The sequence below is a fragment of the Aquarana catesbeiana genome, linkage group LG10, assembly GCF_042186555.1.
Source record: "Aquarana catesbeiana isolate 2022-GZ linkage group LG10, ASM4218655v1, whole genome shotgun sequence".
NCBI lineage: Eukaryota > Metazoa > Chordata > Amphibia > Anura > Ranidae > Aquarana > Aquarana catesbeiana.
In genome coordinates, this window is record NC_133333.1 from 229,501,404 (window position 1) to 229,520,036 (window position 18,633).

The following is an 18,633-nucleotide window of genomic DNA, read 5'->3' on the forward strand; positions in this document are numbered from 1 at the left end:
CAAAAACAGTTTCTTGTGGTTATTACTTTTTGACACTTTTTTGGTGAATGGGTAGGGGTACGATGTACCCCTACTCATTCACATGGGGGGGTGGGATCTGAGGTGTCCAGATTTCAATAAGCCCCCTGCCTACATAGCATATCCTGACAACCACAGCCAAGGTTGTTGGGAAGAGGCTCTTGTCCCCATCAACATGGGGACAAGGTGCTTTGGGGCGGGGGGGCAGAGCCCCCACCCTCCATGTTGGGGGCATGTGGCCTGGTATGGTTCAGGAGGGGGGGCTCACTTGTCCGAGTAGAAGAATTACTGTAGGTAATGTGGAGGCTTCAAAAATATGATTGAACAAGTGTAGAAGTTTAATGATTCATTTTTTAATGTTGTTTAGTTATTGGTGTTCACTTTAAAATATGTAGTACGAAAAAGCTAAAAAAAAAATCTTAGGTTAGGGAGATGGAGCTTGTGCCATGATAACAAACCTGCGTACTAAATCCCAATCATAAAACTCAATCAAAAATTACAAGAAAAGGTCTAAGATTCATAGAAGGAAAATAGGACAAAGACCCCATACGATATCTCTCCTATCAACAATAATATTTAATACACAAATGTTTAACAGAAATATTGCGTAAGATAGGGGGTCAAAACTAGCACAATCTAAGCAAGCTGATGAAATAACCTATAGGGACACAATAAACTGGGATGAGTCTATTTACAGGATTCACTTGAGTGAATAAATGATCTTCAACTGAGAAAAAGGGAATAATGTGATTAGTCTGTGTAGGTTCACAAGATATCATGGAATCCAGCAAAGATGATGAATATGTAAATATAAAAATAAGTTCACAGGAATAAATGAAGTGCTGAACTCAGAGGTAAATATGTGTGGTTAAATATCACAAGACTGTGACACAGCCCACAGAAAAAGTAACCTTGATGCAAGACTAAGGGCTCGTTCACACCATACGTGCGTGAAAAATGATGGGAACTGAAGGGAATGCAGATTTTACTTGCAGAAAAATCAGTTTCATGTCAGTTTACATCAATTTTCATGCGTGTCAGTTCTGTGCCCTGTTCGCACCGATGTTGATGTCATGTCAGGTTTTTTTCCGTGTGGAAAACTGCATACACATTTAAGATTTCTGCACAGAAAAAATCCACACATGATACCAGTGTTGTGGTGTGAACAGGGCACATAGAGAACCATTATTTTTGTCATTGCAGAATGCATGCAGAAAAACTGGAGTCTCTACACCATGGTGTGATCCAGGGGCTAAGGCCTTGTGCCCTGTTCACACCTCAACATGCAGATTTTTTCTGCGCAGGAATCTGCAACGTGTATGCAGTTTTCTGCATGGGAAAAAAACTGACATGGCATCAACATTAGCGTGAACAGGACACATAACTGACACACATGAAAAGTGATGTGAAACTGATGTCTCTCCAAGTGAAATCTGCTCGGTTTTCACTTCAGTTCCCATCAGTTTTTCATGCAAGTATGGTGTGCACGAGCCCTCATGGTAGCAATGTTTTCAATCCTGATCTGATTAAATGCGTATGAAAGGATGGTGATACTCTCCTTGATAGTGGAATAGACTATAATCCAAAATAAACTTCAAAATGGCTCAAATATGCAAATATTACTAGTGTAAATACAAGACCACCCTCTCAATGTGCTACACTGGTGGGGAAGTTCATGTGCAAAAAAGCAGGCCCGGGACAAGGAGTGAGCAGAACAGGCAGCTGCCCTGGGCACTGTGGGTTCATGTGAGGTGGGGTGGGGGGTATGTGTACTTGGAGGGATTTTGAGGGGTAGAGGATTTGTGGTAGGAGGCGTGACTTTTTTGGGGGAGGGGTATTTGTGCTCAGAGGGGGGGGATTTCAGCAGGGGGGCAGATTTGTACTTGGAGGTTTATGCTTAGGGGTAAGCATGAAGATTAGTGCTCAATTTTGTGTTGGGGGTTATTTTTGCTGACACATGGGGGGTTATTTACTAAAGGCAAATCCACTTTGCTTCCCCTCAGATCTACAGCGACTGCACTTCCAAGTGCACTTTCAAGTGCACTTGGAAGTGCAGTCGCTGTAGATCTGAGGGGAAGATCTGAAATTAGGGGAAGCACAGCTGATTTTATCATCCAATCATGTGCAAGCTAAAATGCTGTTTTTTTATTTTCCTCACATGTCCCCCTCAGATCTACAGTGACTGCACTTCCAAGTGCACTTTCAAGTGCAATTGTAGTGCAAAGTGGATTTGCCTTTAGTAAATAACACCCATAATGTTCATACATCTCAACATCGCAGTTTAGCATGTTCGCCCTGGGACTCTAGATTACTATGTGATGGCACTGCAAAAGAAGCATAATAAACCATGCATACCAATCAGAGTGTCCACTGAGAAAAGTCTAAGTGGAAGCAATAAGCTAAGTGTTTGGTATTCAAAATATAATATGATAATCCCTGTAAGGACGTGCTAAAGTACTGAAACTTCTACCAAAACAATGTGTAAAACATTATACGTCATCACTAAAAAGTGAACATACAAATGAAAGATAAAATAATCTGATAAATTTAGACCTCTAAACAAAGGTCAATTGTGCAGGAAATTGCATCTAAAGGGTTAAGAAAACGTGCCCCAGCTGTATAACTTAATAATATCAGCCATGGCTCACACATTCAGCAAAGTGTCACATTGAGACATCCAAGGAACCATTATACTTGCAGATAAACCATCAAAAAGTCTTGAAAAATGTAATTTGTCCAACTATTCACAACAGTCCATATGATCCAGTCAGAGACAAGAACGTAGCCTCAATGTTGAGATTGTTTAGACCTGTGTACATGCTGGGATGTGCCCGAGATGACAACTAATTCACCAGAGTAGTGCCTTCAGGTGAGGCATTAATCATAAGCAATGAAGATAAGAATAAATATAAATATAAACTGGCCAAGCAGCAAGATCCTGTATAGAAATAAGACTCTAAAGTGCATAGCTTCAATAAGTACACAATAGACCAAAGCAGAGACCAGGGAACCGGGACGTACTCACTGTGACCCATGATAAATGCTTAAGGGTACCCACTCATGTTGTCAAGGTCCCATGAGTTGGATGGTGCAGGCTGAGGAGAGGTCCACCCAGACCCAAAGCATACTGCAGAAATAGGAAGAGATAGTCCAGCCGCTGCACACTTCACCTGGCCCAAGTGGTTAGCAGGTAAAAGGTAACTCTGTTTAACTCTAGACAAGTAACCTGTAAAGATGCTTAAATCGTCGCCTATGGAGAATTTTTTAGTACCGTAGTTAGGCACCATAAGACGGTTGTACGCAATTTTTAAGTGTGACGTGTTAGGTATCTATTTACTCGGCATAACACTATCTTTTATATTTTACCAAAAATTGGGTATTATATTGTGTTTGCGTGCAAGTAAATTCATTAAAGTGTATTTCTTCCAAAAAAAAATTGTGTTTGAAAATCCTCTGCACAAATACCCATTATTTTATTCTATAGGGCCTCTGCTAAAAATACATATACGGTATATATAATGTTGTGGAGTTCTAAATTATTTTCCAGCAAAAACAAATGTACATTTTTACATGTTCGTGAGAAGTGTCAGAATTGGCCCGGGGAAGGAAGTTGTTAAATCAAGAAATAGTCTTGCCAATTTTCCCTAACTTATCATAGACCAACTTCATGATCTTACCATCCAAATTTATCTGTAAAAGAGCAGAATATGGTGCCACAGAAAATGTATTTGTACTACCATGAAGACCATGCAAAAGACAGCCAGTGACTTCCAGAACCATTTTCCTCATGGCAAGAAAAAAAATCATCAAAAAGGCATACTCTGTCCAGGGCATGGAAGTTCCAATTGGTATTACAGAATATTCACGACAGCTTTATCTTTGTCTATAGCACTGATCTCCAAACTGTGGCCTGAGGGGCAGATGCGGCCCTTTGCCTGCTGTTATCCAGCCCTTCGGGCACTCTTTCATCTACTGATACCAAAAATAGGGCATCATTTCTCCAACTGACACCAATGAAGGGGCACAATTGCTCCCAGTGACACCAATGATGGGGCACAATTTATCTCTGATGACACCAACAATGGGGCTCAATGACACCAGTGATGGGGCATAATTCCTCCCACTGACACCAAAGATAAGGGCATTGATTTCCCACTGATGTCGAGACTTTCTCTACTCCAAATGTCCACAGTCCTGCCCTCCTAAAGTCTGAAGGACAATAAACTGGCCCTTTGTTTAGAAAGTTTGGAGACCATTGGTCTATAGCAGGGGTCTCTAAACTATGGCCCTCCAGTTGTTCAGTAACTATAATTCCCATCATGCCTAGTCATGTCTGTGAATATCAGAGTTTTACAATGCCTTATGGGATGTGTAGTTCAAAAAAGTTGGAGGGCTGTAGTTTGGAGATCCCTGGTCTATAGCAACATGCAGAGGATTTCACTCCATTGGAGATTTTTAAGGCAGCAATATGGTCATCTTATGCTACCTCCTTGACACATAACAGTGTCAATCCTATTGCCCTTACAATGGTGGACTTTGGAAGATCTGTAGTTTTCTCTTCTGCTTCCAATATTAATAATAAAAAGAGAAGTAAGGGTTTTTTTTTTTTAGATTTATACTTACCTCAGTGGATGCAGCATCAATGCGATGATGCATCTGTCCCCCAGATCCTCTGCACTGAAAACCGAGCAATCGAATACCGCCGATCGCTCGGTTTTCACAGCTCAATGAGCAGACAGCTGCAGACTGTCAGTCACAGCTCTCTCCTCATCTTCTTCCATGCTCATTGGAGCACTGAGCTGTGGAGGGGCGGATCGCTGAGAGGCTGAGACGGCTGTCAGTCCAGGCACCTGGCAGATCCTGACTCCCATTGTCGGATGATGCTATGCCTAGACTGATATCCGTGACATCAGCAGAGAGCGGACTTCAGTCCACTCTCTGCTAAAAAAGGGTCACAGGAGTGCAAAACAAATTGCATTCCTGTAAACCATAGGAGAAGCCCAGCCAAACAAGCTTGGACTGCTCCTTTAAACACTATAGGTCATTTTTACAGTTTTTAGATTGTTGTGTACTATCTATGCCATACATATTCTACGTGTTAATAAAGGAAACACAGGTAAGTATACAGTTTTTTGAATTGTATGTGTCATTCAATGCAGGGGCGGATCCAAAGTCTAGTCTCAGGAGGGGCACTGCCAGAAAATACCATTTTTTGTGGGCAATTTATCGGGGAAATGGCTGGTGTTGGCGCTCCAATCATCACGGCACCATGGTTATTGTAGTGTCAGGATGATTGAAGCGCATTATTTCTATTCTTACATTGTAATATAAAATGAAATGAAGTTCAACTCACCATAATGCAGAATCAGTGGGAGCCCTGAGTGTGTCACTTTCCACATCGCCTGCCACCAAATGTGGATTGTCACTTGCCACGTCACCTCCTACACGTTGTGGATTGTCACTTGCCACGTCACGTGCTACACGTTGCGGATTGTCACTTGCCACGTCACCTGCCACACGTTGTAAATTGTCACTTGCCACGTCACCTGTCACCAGATGAGGATTGTCACTTGCCACATGCTGCGAATTGTCACATCACCTGCTACGCGTTGCGGATTGTCACTTGCCACGTCACCTGCCACCAAATGCGGATTGTCACTTGCCACATCACCTGTCACCAGATGTGGATTGTCACTTGCCACGTCACCTGCTACACATTTGAATTGTCACTTGCCACGTCACCTGCCACACGTGGATTGCCACTTGCCACGTCACCTACCACATGTTGCGGATTGTCACTTGCCACGTTACCTGCCACACATTGCGGATTGTCACTTGCCACGTCACCTGCCACACGTTGCGGATTGTCACTTGCCACACTATAACAAGCCCCTGCTCGCTCGGTTCCACTCTCCCGACACTCCTCTGCTGCTATAGAATCAGATTGCAGATCGCATGTCCGATGGTTGAGTCATCCAATGCTCCGGGATTAGAACTACAGCTATGTGCCATTCTAATCCAGTTGTGTAGCTCAGAACAAACACCAGGCAGGCTGTATGTAAGTTCAACCAGGAATCTCTTTTATTGAAAGGAATACAGGCTCTTTTATACAGTAAAAGAAGAGGTGTATACCTCCTGCTCATATTACTCTGAACATACACCTGTGACCAGAAACCTAATTAACATGGGCTAATTAACTAATCCCTTTAGACAGCCTAGATGACTCAGACATGACCTTTAGGCGAGACTGGCCATCTTGTAGCTCAGAAAACCCAATCAACATTATCACAAATCAACACCAAACTCCGAGTTAATTAAGACAAACAACAATGGGGATCTAATGACTCTTAGATCCCATACTAGACTTATTTACTATTCACATTCTAGCAGGCAACAGACAGACAGGTGGCTGGAATTGACATCAGCATCTCCTAACAGTATTTGTCCCAGCATTATGAATCAGCCAGTATTTCTAATATGGCAAATCCAGGGTCCCCAGAGTCTGTGTGTCCTGGGGGACCAGGACCCGAATCCACAGTAATACCACCTCAAGGGTCCCCAGGCATACAGCTCACAAAGAGCACCATTCCCTCAACTTCCAGGGCCCACGATCGATCGGCAAGAGGCTAGCATTCAGTCCCCTCCAAAAGTCTCTCTCCCAGCTAGCTCTGTCACACACATGTTGCAGATTGTCACTTGACACGTCGCCTGTCATCAGATGCGGATTGGCACCTGCCGTGTCACTTTCCTGCTAAGGTGGTCTCTTGCTATGTCCCAGAGTCAGGCAGCAGAGAGATGATGTAATCTCTCTGCTGCCCACAGCTGCCTTCACAGTGAGGGCCCAACTGCAGGGATGCAGGGCGGGTGCAGGCTGCAGGGTGGTGAGAGATGATGTCATCTCTCTGCTCCCCTGCCTGCTGGCTCCCTGATTGGCCAGCAGCCCACTCACAGTCACACACGGAGCCGCCCAGCTACCCCCCTCTCTCACCCGCCCACTCACTGACCTAGCCGCCCACACTGTCACCTGCAGCGGAGCCACACACACGAAAAACCAGAAGTGCTAATTTTAAAGGCTTATATGCAAGTTATTGCCATAAAAAGTGTTTGGGGACCTGACTCCTGCCCCAGGGGACATGTATCAATGCAAAAAAAGTTTTAAAAACTGCAGTTTTTTCAGGAGCAGTGATTTTAATGATGCTTAACCACTTCAGCCCCGAAAGAATTTACCCCCTTCCTGACCAGAGCACTTTTTGCGATTCCACACTGCGTTTCTTTAACTGACAATTGCGCGGTCGTGCGATGTGGCTCCCAAACAATATTGATGTCCTTTTTTCCCCACAAATAGAGCTTTCTTTTGGTGGTATTTGATCACCTGTGCAGTTTTTATTTTTTGCGCTATAAACAAAAAAATAGCGACAATTTTTTACTTTTTGCTATAATAAATATCCCCCAAAAATATATAAAAAAACATTTTTTTTCCTCAGTTTAGGCCAATACATATTCTTCTACATATTTTTGGTCTAAAAAATTGCAATAAGCGTGTATTGATTGGTTTGCGCAAAATTTATAGCGTATGCAAAATAGGGGATAGTTTTATAGCATTTTTATTAATATTTTTTTTTTACTAGTAATGGCGGCGATCATCGATTTTTATCGTGACTGCGACATTATTGCGGACACATCGGACAATTTTGACACATTTTTGGGACCATTGGCATTAATACAGCAATCAATGCTATAAAATTGCATTGATTATTGTAAAAATGTCACTGGCAGTGAAGGGGTTAACCACTAGGGGGCGGGGAGGGGTTAAGTGTGTCCTGGGCAGTGATTGTAACTGTGGGGGGGATGGGCTAGCAGTGACATGACACTGATCGCTGCTCCCGATGACAGGGAGCAGACGATCGGTGTCCTGTCACTAGGCAGAACGGGGAAATGCTGTTTACATCGGCATCTCCCCGTTCTTTAGCTCCGTGACACGATCGCGGGTATCCCAGAGGCAATCGAGTCCACGGGTCCCGCTAGCATGGTCATGGAGCTCGCGGCAGGCGTGCCTCCGGGGGGCACGCGCGCACGGCGGGAAATTCAAAGTAACGTACAGGTACGCTACTTTGCCCAGCCGTGCCATTCTGCCGACGTATATGTGCTGACAGCGGTCGGCAAGTGGTTAAAGTGAAACAATAAAAATGAAATATTGCTTTAAATATCATGCCTGGGGAGTCTCCTTAGTCTGCCTGTAAAGTAGCGCATCTGTGTAATGTGTTTTACTATGCCACAGCAAAATGACATTTCTAAAGAAAAAAACTGCTCGCGGCTGTAATGTAGTGTCGGATCCCGGCAATATACATAAAAATCATTGAAAAAAACAGCATGTGATTCATACTAGATCCAAAGGGCCTGGTAATGGACTGGGGGGGCAGTCCATTACCAGGCCCTTTTGGTCTGGTATGAGTATTAAGGGCAACCCCGCACCGAAATTAAAAAGAAAAATTGCGTGGGGGTCCCCCCAAAATCCATACAAGGCCTTTCAGGTCTGGTATTGATATTAAGGGGAACCCTGTGCCAAAATTTAAAAAAAAATGTCATGGGGTCCCCTTTAAAATCCATACCAGACCCTTATCCGAGCATGCAACCTAGCAGGTGGCAGGAAAAGGGGGGATGAGAGAGTGCCCCCCCTCCTGAACCATACCAGGCCACATTCCCTCAACATGGGGGGGGGTTTGGGGTTCACCTCAAAACACCTTGTCCCCATGGGGATGGGGACAAGGGCCTCTACCCCACAACTCTTGCCCGGTGGTTGTGGGGGTCTGCGGGTGGGGGGCATATCATGGAGGTGGAGTTTTTTCGGTTTGTTGGGTTTTTTTCTTGGGAACGTCGGACGCTGTAATCGAAGATGAATGGACATCACGGGACATTTTTATTTTTTTGTCCCAAACTGTCTACTGTCATTTTTACTTTTTTGACCTTTTTTTGGTGAATGTGTAGGAGTACAATGTACCCGATACCCATTCACATAGGGGGGACCCCAAAACAACCTCCCCATGTTGAAGGCATGTGGCCTGGTATGGTTCAGGAGGGGGGGCGCTCTCTCATACCCGCCTTTTCCTGCAGGCTGTCAGGTTGCGTGCTCGGATAAGGGCCTGGTATAGATTTTGGGGGAGGGGACCCCTACGCCATTTTAAAAAACATTTTTGGTGCAGGGTTTCCCTTAATACCCATACCATACCTGAAGGGCCTGGTATGAATTTTGGGGGGACCCCCACTCAATTTTTTAAAAAATTTTGGTGCGGGGTTCCTCTTAATATTCATACCAGATGTGAAGGGCCTGGTAATGGACTAGGGGGGACCCATGCCGGAATCTGACAATACATTACAGCCGCAAGAAGTTTTAAATGACATTTTTTCCTTTAGAAATGTCATTTTGCTGTGGTGTTGTTCTAAACACGGGAAAGATGCACTACATTACAGGCATACTATAGACAACACCCAGGTACGATATTTAAAGGAATATTTCATTTTTATTGTTTCACTTTAAGAATTATTAAAATCACTGCTCCCGAAAAAACATCAGTTTTTAAAACTTTTTTGCATTGATACATATCCCCTGGGGTAGGACCCGGGTCCCCAAACACTTTTTATTACAATAACTTGCATATAAGCCTTTAAAATTAGCACTTTTGATTTTTCACGTTTTTGTCCCTTAGAGTTTAACGGTGTTCACACAATTTTTTTGTTCTTGTGCGAACTGAGGGGGGGTGTTTGGCTCATCCCTATTCAGTATCTCCTATCTAAAGCTGTCCATACATGGATTGAAATTAGACTGGTTCAGCAGGGACTGACCGAATTTCAATCTATGTATGGGCACTGTAGTTGCACAGAAGTTTATCCACCGATTGACTTCTGTACAACCACCCTGTTGAATTCTCCATGCTCGATCAGTGCTGCAGGAAGACAATGACACAGCAGGGAGGATTCATTCATCCACCTTGAATGTGTGGATAGGGGGATCTGATCAGTTTTTTCATTCAGCCCGCTCATCTACGGGCAGCCTAATACACCACTCTAATACCCACCAGCTAATCCAACAGATCTGGAAAGCACATCCACTAATTTCTGATCAAATACAAATAAACATGATTTTATTTTATATCTACTCTATACTATATCTATCAATTTAGGATTAAAAAAAAAAGAAAAAAAAAAAAAAAAACAGAACTCCAGATACAAATAACAAGATGAATAGCATGTTACAAGATAAAATAACACAACCAGATTTTTCTGCAATATTCACCTTCAGTCCAGAGATATCCCCCATAGTACCATTTTTCTGCCACTTGATGTCCTCGGTCTGATGGCCGGGATCATTGAACCCACTTCCTCTTAGCGCAGGTTGTCCTGGACCCTCCCCACTCTGTGACTGGACAGTGATATGAGAAGCAGCACAGTGATGGTCTTGTCTCTGTCACTCTGCTCCTTCCTTCTATCACCACATGAACATGTGCTGCTTTTTCTTCTCACACTCCAGTCCTGTAGTACTGAGACTGCAAGAGGTGGATAACAGGTTGGATTCAGGTACTTCCAGTGTTTGCATTTAAAATGATTACAGAGCTCCATTAATCTGAGTCTTTTATATCTGCCCAGATTTCAGTTTTAATATATATATAAAATACATCTCGTTATAGAAATTATTATTACCTTTCTCTTTTTATATGCATAAATATTCACCTTATTCATCCAGTCAATGAGACTCAGCTGATCACACATCGGAGTAAGGGGCGGATTTTTTACTCACGCTAACAATGTGAGGAGGGAAAAAAAAGCCGATTACTGGCTTCTGTAAACGGGACATCGGTCACTTACACAGAGAGGCACTGCCACTTCATTAGTGCCCACCAGTGCCACCTACCAGTGTGTATAAGTACTGCTAAGCAATGCCCACTAGTGCCACCTATCAGTGTCCACCAGTGCTGCCAATCAGTGTCCACCAGTGCTGCCAATCATTGTCTACCAGTGCTGCCAATCAGTGCCCACCGGTTTCGCATCACCAGTGCCACCTATCAGTGCTGCCTATCAGTGTCACCTACCAGTGCCTATCAGTGCCACCTATTAATGCCACTTATCAGTGCCGCCTATCAGTGCCCTTCAGTGCCGCCTATCAGTGCCACCTATCAGTGCAGCCTTATTGATGCCTCCTGATAAGTGCCCACCAGTGCAGCCTATCAGTGCCCATAAGTGCAGCCTCATCAGCGCACATCAATAAAGGAGAAAAATTACCTGTTTGCAAAATTTTATAACAAACTATGAAACCCAAGTGGTGATTAAATACCACAAAAAGAAAGCTCTATTTGTGTGAAAGAAAATTATAAAATTGTCATATGGGTACAGTGTTGCATGACCATGCAATTGTCATTCAAAGTGCAACAGTGCTGAAAGCTGAAAATTGGCCTGGGCAGGAAGGGGGTTTAAGTGTCCAGTAAGCAAGTGGTTAATGAGCAATTACAGTAAGTACAAGACCTCTGTACTTTTCTACATGTTATTGGGCCAATACCAGCTGCTTATGAAAAACAAGTCTGCTGAGATTTTTTAATACACCTATATTACGAGTAACCACTGCTCAAGGTTGGTCTCCACCTGTACCACCTCCACTGCATACTATCAGGTGCTGGCCCTGTTCGTTATGGGCTTCACAGTAGAGGAAAAGGGTCTAATCGGCCACACATCCGATAAAATCACCTTAATATAGACATATTCCTAATAGACTCTCCATAATGTACAATCGAGGGAAAATGGCACACCAACTAGTGCTATTTTCCCTCAATTGTACATTGTGGAGTGTCTATTTCGGAATATGTCTAAATTAAGGTGATTTAATCAGATGTGCGGCCAAATGGACCCTTTTCCTCTACTGTGAAGCCTGTAATGGACAGGGCCGGCACCTGGTAGTGTGCCATGGAGGTGGTACAGGTGGAGACCGACCTTGAGCAGTGATTACTCTTCACTCATAGGCTTACTATGGGGCATCCGTAGTCAGTTTGGACTGGAGGGCCCTCAGAATAGGTAAGCATAGACATCCTTCCTTTACAGAGTAGCTGGTATAGGGCTTAGAATGGGGGTGAGAGCAGGTTTAAGTTTAGACTTGACTGGACATCTACTTTAAACAATGTGAATAGGCTTTTTCAGCACAGTAGATGAGGGGAGCCTGAATACAAACATTATAAAGAGCTGAGAGCTCCATCTGCTGGATGAAAACATAGATTTTAACATTTCAAATACAATATTCTAAAGTTACCTACTAAAAACACGAAAAAAAGTTTGTATTTTAAACAACTTAATAAATGAAATATACTCAAACACAATAGAAGTTGCCTTTAAAGAAATAATCTTCTGCAACCTAAAATGCAAAAATCAGAAAGTGATGAATCATTAGGGGACAAGTCACCTCGTTCCTTCTAACTCAGCTGCGGCTGATGATGTATGCGACCAATCATATGCTCCAGTACGGTCATGTAGCCATCTGTTCAGTTCCATGATACATTTCTCCTGGAATCTTAATAGGACTATTTTTTTAAAGAAATTGGAGGCGGAATAAAGATGGTGAATGCAGGAACCAAGGCTGATGTCAATCAAAAATGTACCCTCAACTCGACCTGGAGGAATATTAGAGATTCAGATGTTATCTTACCCAAAACTAATTTCATTGCCAAAAAAAGATTTCACACTTTCATAACATTTGGCATTTAAAGTGGAGTTCCACCCACTTTTACAACTCTTCAGCATCCCTCACTAAACTGTGCACTGTAAACGAATTGGATATTTAAAAAAAAAATTTCTCAGCACCTACTGTATATCTGCTGTATTCATTTTTCTTTTCCTCCTCCCTGGCCATGGCCCATCGCATCATTTCCTGTTTGCAATGCCTTCTGGGGAGGGGCGGCAACTTCCTTTGACACTGCCGTTGCTATGGAAACCTGACCTAAAACCTATTACACTGCTTGTGCTGCACTGAGCATGTGCGAGATCTGCAAGGATGAGATCCAGGAAGAAATACAGTCTGGCTTCAGATGCCCACACTTAAGATGACCACGGCCTGCTGTAAGTTTTTAAAATAACAAACTACTGCTATAAACTAACAAAACAGACCTTAATTTACAGACTAACTTTACTAGAATACATTAAGCTTGTGTATTATAGGGGTATTTTTATTTAAAAAGTATAATTTCAGCCGGAACACTACTTTAATGACAGTGCTAGATGAAAATAGCTTTAAAAAATTATTCCCAACCAATATATAATATGGTTCTGGGATTTCCTGCTAGGCCCAGCCTTATATGTCACATTATCTTCCATATATGAAAGCACCAGATGAGCAAGGAACTGAGAGAGAGAGAGACTGAGAGAGAGAGAGAGAGAGAGAGAGAGAGAGAGAGAGAGAGAGAGAGAGAGAGAGAGAGGGTAAGGTGAGTATAAAGGGGTCAGAGGGCCATTTCCAGAGAAACAGTCACTTTGCTCTACATCTGTTCTGATCATTTAGGCTCCATTCACACTTGTGCAACTTCAAAATTGTGTGATTTCCACTGCGACTTTACAGTGTGATTTGATGCGAGTTTGATGCCACGTTGGACGAGTGGGGCTTTATTGCAACTTTGGCTTTGACCATGTGACTGCGTGTGCTCTACAAAGTCGCACACACATGTATATGATTCAGGTGCAACTTTAATGTGACTTTTGAGGGTTTACATTGAAGTCTATGGGCCTCATGTCACATGAAAATCTGAATTAGTACAGGAACTACTTTAAAGTTGCTGTGACTTTAAGGCCTTATGCACACAGTGCGTTAAAAAAAAAACAAGCTGCAAAGCCAATACCGACACCAGGAAAAATGCACTTTTAGAAGTGTTTTGCATTGGTGTTAATGTTGTTAATGCACACAGAGTTCCTCCTTACATCAGAGTTTGCAGGATTCCCCCTTACATGCTGCATTAGCGTTTAGCAGTGTTTCTCTGCCCTCATCTATTTTCCACTCCCAAATCCAATTACTGCAGCTTAAAAACGCTTGACGGGGCTTAGTGCTGTACACAGCGTTAACACACATTTAGCCACGTCAGGAATTTTTATAGCTGTAACGCTGCTGCCTAAGAACGCGCTGGCCCTGGGGTTTTTTTGCAGCTTGAAAATGCCTATGACAACAAAAGCTCCTAAAAGCCTATGTGGACACATAGAATAACATGGAGAGATGTTTTTAATCTGTAAAAAAAAAAGTCTGATGCTCCTAAAAACGACCTATGTGCGTGAGTTTTAAGTCACACAAATATGAACAGTACTCATTGGAAAACATGGGGTGCAACTTGTCATGTGACTTTGGGGTGCAAAGTTGCATGACAAGTCGTACAAGTGTAAACTGGGGCTTAAAGATAGAAAACAAATATGATTTGTATGTTTGTGAATTGACCTTTTGCAAGCAAATAAATAAAACGTGATAATATAATGATCAAGAGTGATATATTCACCAAATAAAACAGTCATAAGAAATAAATTATGATTTGCTATTGTCTCATCATAATGTGGTACCAGTTTATGATTCTGTTTTACAATAATCTTCTTTGGATCAGGCTGCCACTGTTGACCTCTCCACCTCAAGTTGGAGTTCTCCATCCCTTCATTGTGCCATTGGATGGAGTAAATGGACAGAGGCTTAATCTTGAAGTTGTTGTTTGCCTCCCATGGAAGTGGCACCCAAGACGGCTTTTCACAAGAAAATGCTTTTTAACACCCGCTGTAGAAGTTTCTAAAAATTATTTCTAGAACCCAACCTTGATTGGAACTGGTCTAAACCCTTATCCTGGACTTGCTTACTCCAGTAACATTATTTACCTAAAAGTAGACTTCATTCAACCAATTATACTAAATCAGAGGGAGATTGTTTGCTCCAGAGGAAACCCTTTTTTTGTGTTGATCTTTATTATCTATTTAGAAAATTCAATCTAATCTCATGTACATCTGTGATATAAAATATCAATCAGATCAATTTCAATTGCAGGTTGTAACACAACAAAATGTGGAAGAGTCCATAGTGAGGTGAATATTTTTTTTATAGAAACAGCATGATTTTTTTGCAAGAAATAAAGCATTCCCCCTCTACCAGAAATAGAAAGCTGTGAGGACCAGGGGCGTAACTACCACCATAGTGACCCATGCGGGCGCTATGGGGCTCGCAGCTGATTGGGGCCCAGTGAGGATAAGAGCACCGCCGGCACAGTCTCCCAGCCAGGGGAAGAGAGAGGAAAGGAAGAGGCGAGCTGTCCGTATCAGCAGAGAGCTGAATTGCCCAATGTAGAAGCTTTCATTAGAACTTCCAGTGTTCCCGGGGCTCACGTCACATAGCTCCACCTTTTGGCCCGGTGCCTTTGATAGACAGAACACCGATCCAATGCGGGACATGTGACGTCATCAAAGGCATCGGGCCAAGAGGTGGGGCTATGTGACGATGAGCCTCGGGAAGACAGGAAATTCAAATGAAAGCTATTACAGCGGGCAATCCCGCTCTCTGTTGATCCGGGTGGCTTGCCTCTTCCTCTGCATAAGTGGGGCTGTATGGGGCACAGGCAGACCAGGCTGTATTGGGCGCAAGTCACGCTGTATTGGGCACAGGTCACGCTGCATTGGGCACAGGTCATGCTGCATTGACACTAGGGCAGCTGTGGGGGGGGCTGTTTGCAAAGGGGCCCCATACGACATTTTGCTATGGGGCCCTGCTATTTCTAGTTACGCCCCTGGTGAGGACAGGGCTATGGGGACTCCCATGTATGTTATTGATACTCATAAACTCGTACACATGATGAGATTTTTGTCAGGGAAGTGTGTGGTGACAGACTGTTGGCCTAAAATCTTACCGTTAGTACGTTCCATCAGACAATTGTTGTCCAACTTTCCGCCAGCAAATGTTGGATGGCAGGCTAGTAAATTTTCAGTGGACAACGGTCTGTTGTCAGATTTTCACATTGTCTGTATACAAGTCCGTTACACGAAAGTCCAAATACAAACACGCATGCTCGGAATCAATGCTCATCAAACACGACATTAGCAGAAGGTGCCCAAAGGGTGGCGCTCAAGAGCTAAAACACCACATAGTATGTTACTACCTTCGTGTTTGTTGGCCGACAATTATGTGCCATTAGTATGCAAGACAAGTTCCCGGCACACGCCCTTCAGACAAAAGTCTGATGCTCTGTTGGTCAACAATCCTATCGTGTGTACGAGGCTTTAGATTTATTAACATTTTTTGTTAAAAAACATCAATCTATGCTGTACATACCGCTGCTGAACTGATAGTGAAACATCGCCATTGGAAATTTTAAAGAATCCTCTGCAAAGACCATGTCCTCCTTATTAGAGAAATACGTATCAAGATGACTTCTGGGATCCATTCCATGTACATGATAGAGTTTATGTGTTGTGGAATCCATCGTCCTGCAATGCTGAACTTCAACTCTTTGATTTCTGCTTTCAACTAAGCTTTAATGTTTGAGTTCTATTTATATTCCTTTGAAATAAGGTGGTTACATTTTATTGTAATATAATCATAAATATATTTATAAAGCAGTCATGTGCATAGTACTGACTGAGGTATGATTACCATCTGAGTTTGCAAAGGTTTAACCACTTTAAGACCAGGCTTTTTTCACATTTGTTGTTTTCAAGTAAAAATCTGTATTTTTTGCTAGAAAATGACTTAGAACACCCAAATATTATACAGTGGGGAAAATAATTATCTGATCCCCTGCAGAATTTGTAAGTTTGCCCAAAGAAATGAAGGGTCTATAATTTTTTATCATAGGTGTATTTTTGTAATGCTAGAGACAGAATATCAACCAAAAATCCAGAAAAAACACATTAAACAATACTATAAATTGAGTTGCAGTTCAGTGAGTAAAATAAGTATTTGATCCCCATGCAAAATACGACTTAGTACTTGGTGGAGAAAACCTTGTTGGCAAGCACAGAGGTAAGATGTTTCTTGTAGTTGGTTACCAGGATTCAGTGTTGCCAACCCCCACTGAAGTGCAATTTACTGGCAGGATGCCAAAATTTACAAACAGCACCAATTTTTTACTGGCAAAAATCATGAAATTTGCCGACAGAGCCACATTTTTTACTGACACTACAAAATTACCTAAAATGCCCTTATACAGTGCTGAACAGTGCAAACATCAATATTTTCAACTATAAACATGTAGCTAGTGCTTTTAGTAATGTCTTTAGGTTAAACAAAAGTCAAAAACACAGAGTTCCTCCTTACATCAGAGTTTGCAGGATTCCCCCTTACAGTGCAAGGAAATTCTGATGTAAAGGGGAATTCTGCAGATCATGATCTAAGGGGGAACTCTGATGTGGGGAGGGGGGCTCTGGTCACCAGAGACTGCCTTTTATCAGAGTCCACTGCATTCTCCTTTACATCAGAGTTCCCACTTACATTAGGGTCTGCAGCATTGCCTTTTACATCAGAGTTCCCCTTTACATCAGGTTTTCCAGAATTCCCCCTTCAGACTGATGTAAAGGGGAACACCTGGAACTCTGATGTGGGGGGCACTCTGGTGACCAGAGTCCACCTTCTGCAGAGTGAATACACTAATGTAAGGGGGTTACTGATATTGGCTGGAACCCTTATATCAGTGCCCCCTTACATTGTTGTATTTACTCCCCCCTTACACCAGTGACCCCCCCCCCCGAGTGGTCTGACGGCGATGTCACTGACCTCCTCTCAGGTGCACTGTGCAGGGCTCAGTCAGTTGGCTCCAGCTTGGTGGCTCTGGTTTTATCCTATAGGCTCTTCTCCACAGTCCGCACTGACTCCTCCCATAATCCCCATCCTGGCGTCATTCTAACTTTCAATGCCTCTCCAGGCTCCCCCTCAGAGACTGCAGATATGATACAAGACAAGAGATGGTCAGAGATTGCAGACATGGTACAGAGGTGGTCAGAGATTGTGGGCATGATACAGAGTTGGTCAGAGGATGCAGAAATGAATGATATAGAGATGGTCAGAGGATGCGGAAATGAATGATACAGAGGTGGTCAGAGGATGTGCACATGGTACAGATGTGGTCAGATATTAAAATGCCTTCATTTTAATTTTTCCTGATGAAATCCAGTATCCATGCAGTACAATACAATCAGCAATCGGTAGCGCCTCCGGAGAGGTTATGTTTTCCTGTTCAGAATCACTTATAAAACATTTTAGGTGCATTTCTTTCTCCTGAATTTCCTCTCTGAATAAAATATTAAATGGGCATTACAGGGAAAGTTTCCAATATTCTGCAAATGAAGAACGTATTTTACGCAAGGAATTTATCAGCAACATCTACAGGTTATATTCAGAATTGATTGTAAAGTCTGTTTTTTTCTTCTATAGAAATAACAAACATGTCATTCTTACCTCCTTTGTGCAGTGGTTTTGCATAGAGCAGTCTGGAGATCCTTCTCTTCTCAGGTCCCTGTTCGGCTCTACTGGCCCCTCCCTCCTGTTGAGTGCCCCCACAGCAAGCAGTTTGCTATGGGGCACCCGTGCCAAGTCACAGATACCCGTGTCCATTCAGACATGGAACTTCTGTCTTTACA

At 42.9% G+C, this 18,633-nt stretch overlaps 1 protein-coding gene across 1 annotated transcript in view; it reads right to left on the reverse strand.

The window, feature by feature from the left end:
• The window catches only part of LOC141111256 (indolethylamine N-methyltransferase-like), a 93,735-nt gene extending 77,218 nt beyond the window's left edge, over positions 1-16,517 (reverse strand). The window contains exons 1-2 of the mRNA XM_073603399.1: positions 16,331-16,517; positions 12,458-12,665 (exon numbers count right to left, since the gene is read on the reverse strand). Coding sequence (XP_073459500.1) covers positions 12,458-12,665; positions 16,331-16,481 — 359 coding nt within the window. The 5' untranslated portion in view covers positions 16,482-16,517. The remainder of the gene's footprint in view (positions 1-12,457; positions 12,666-16,330) is intronic.
• Positions 16,518-18,633: the final 2,116 nt, after the last annotated feature.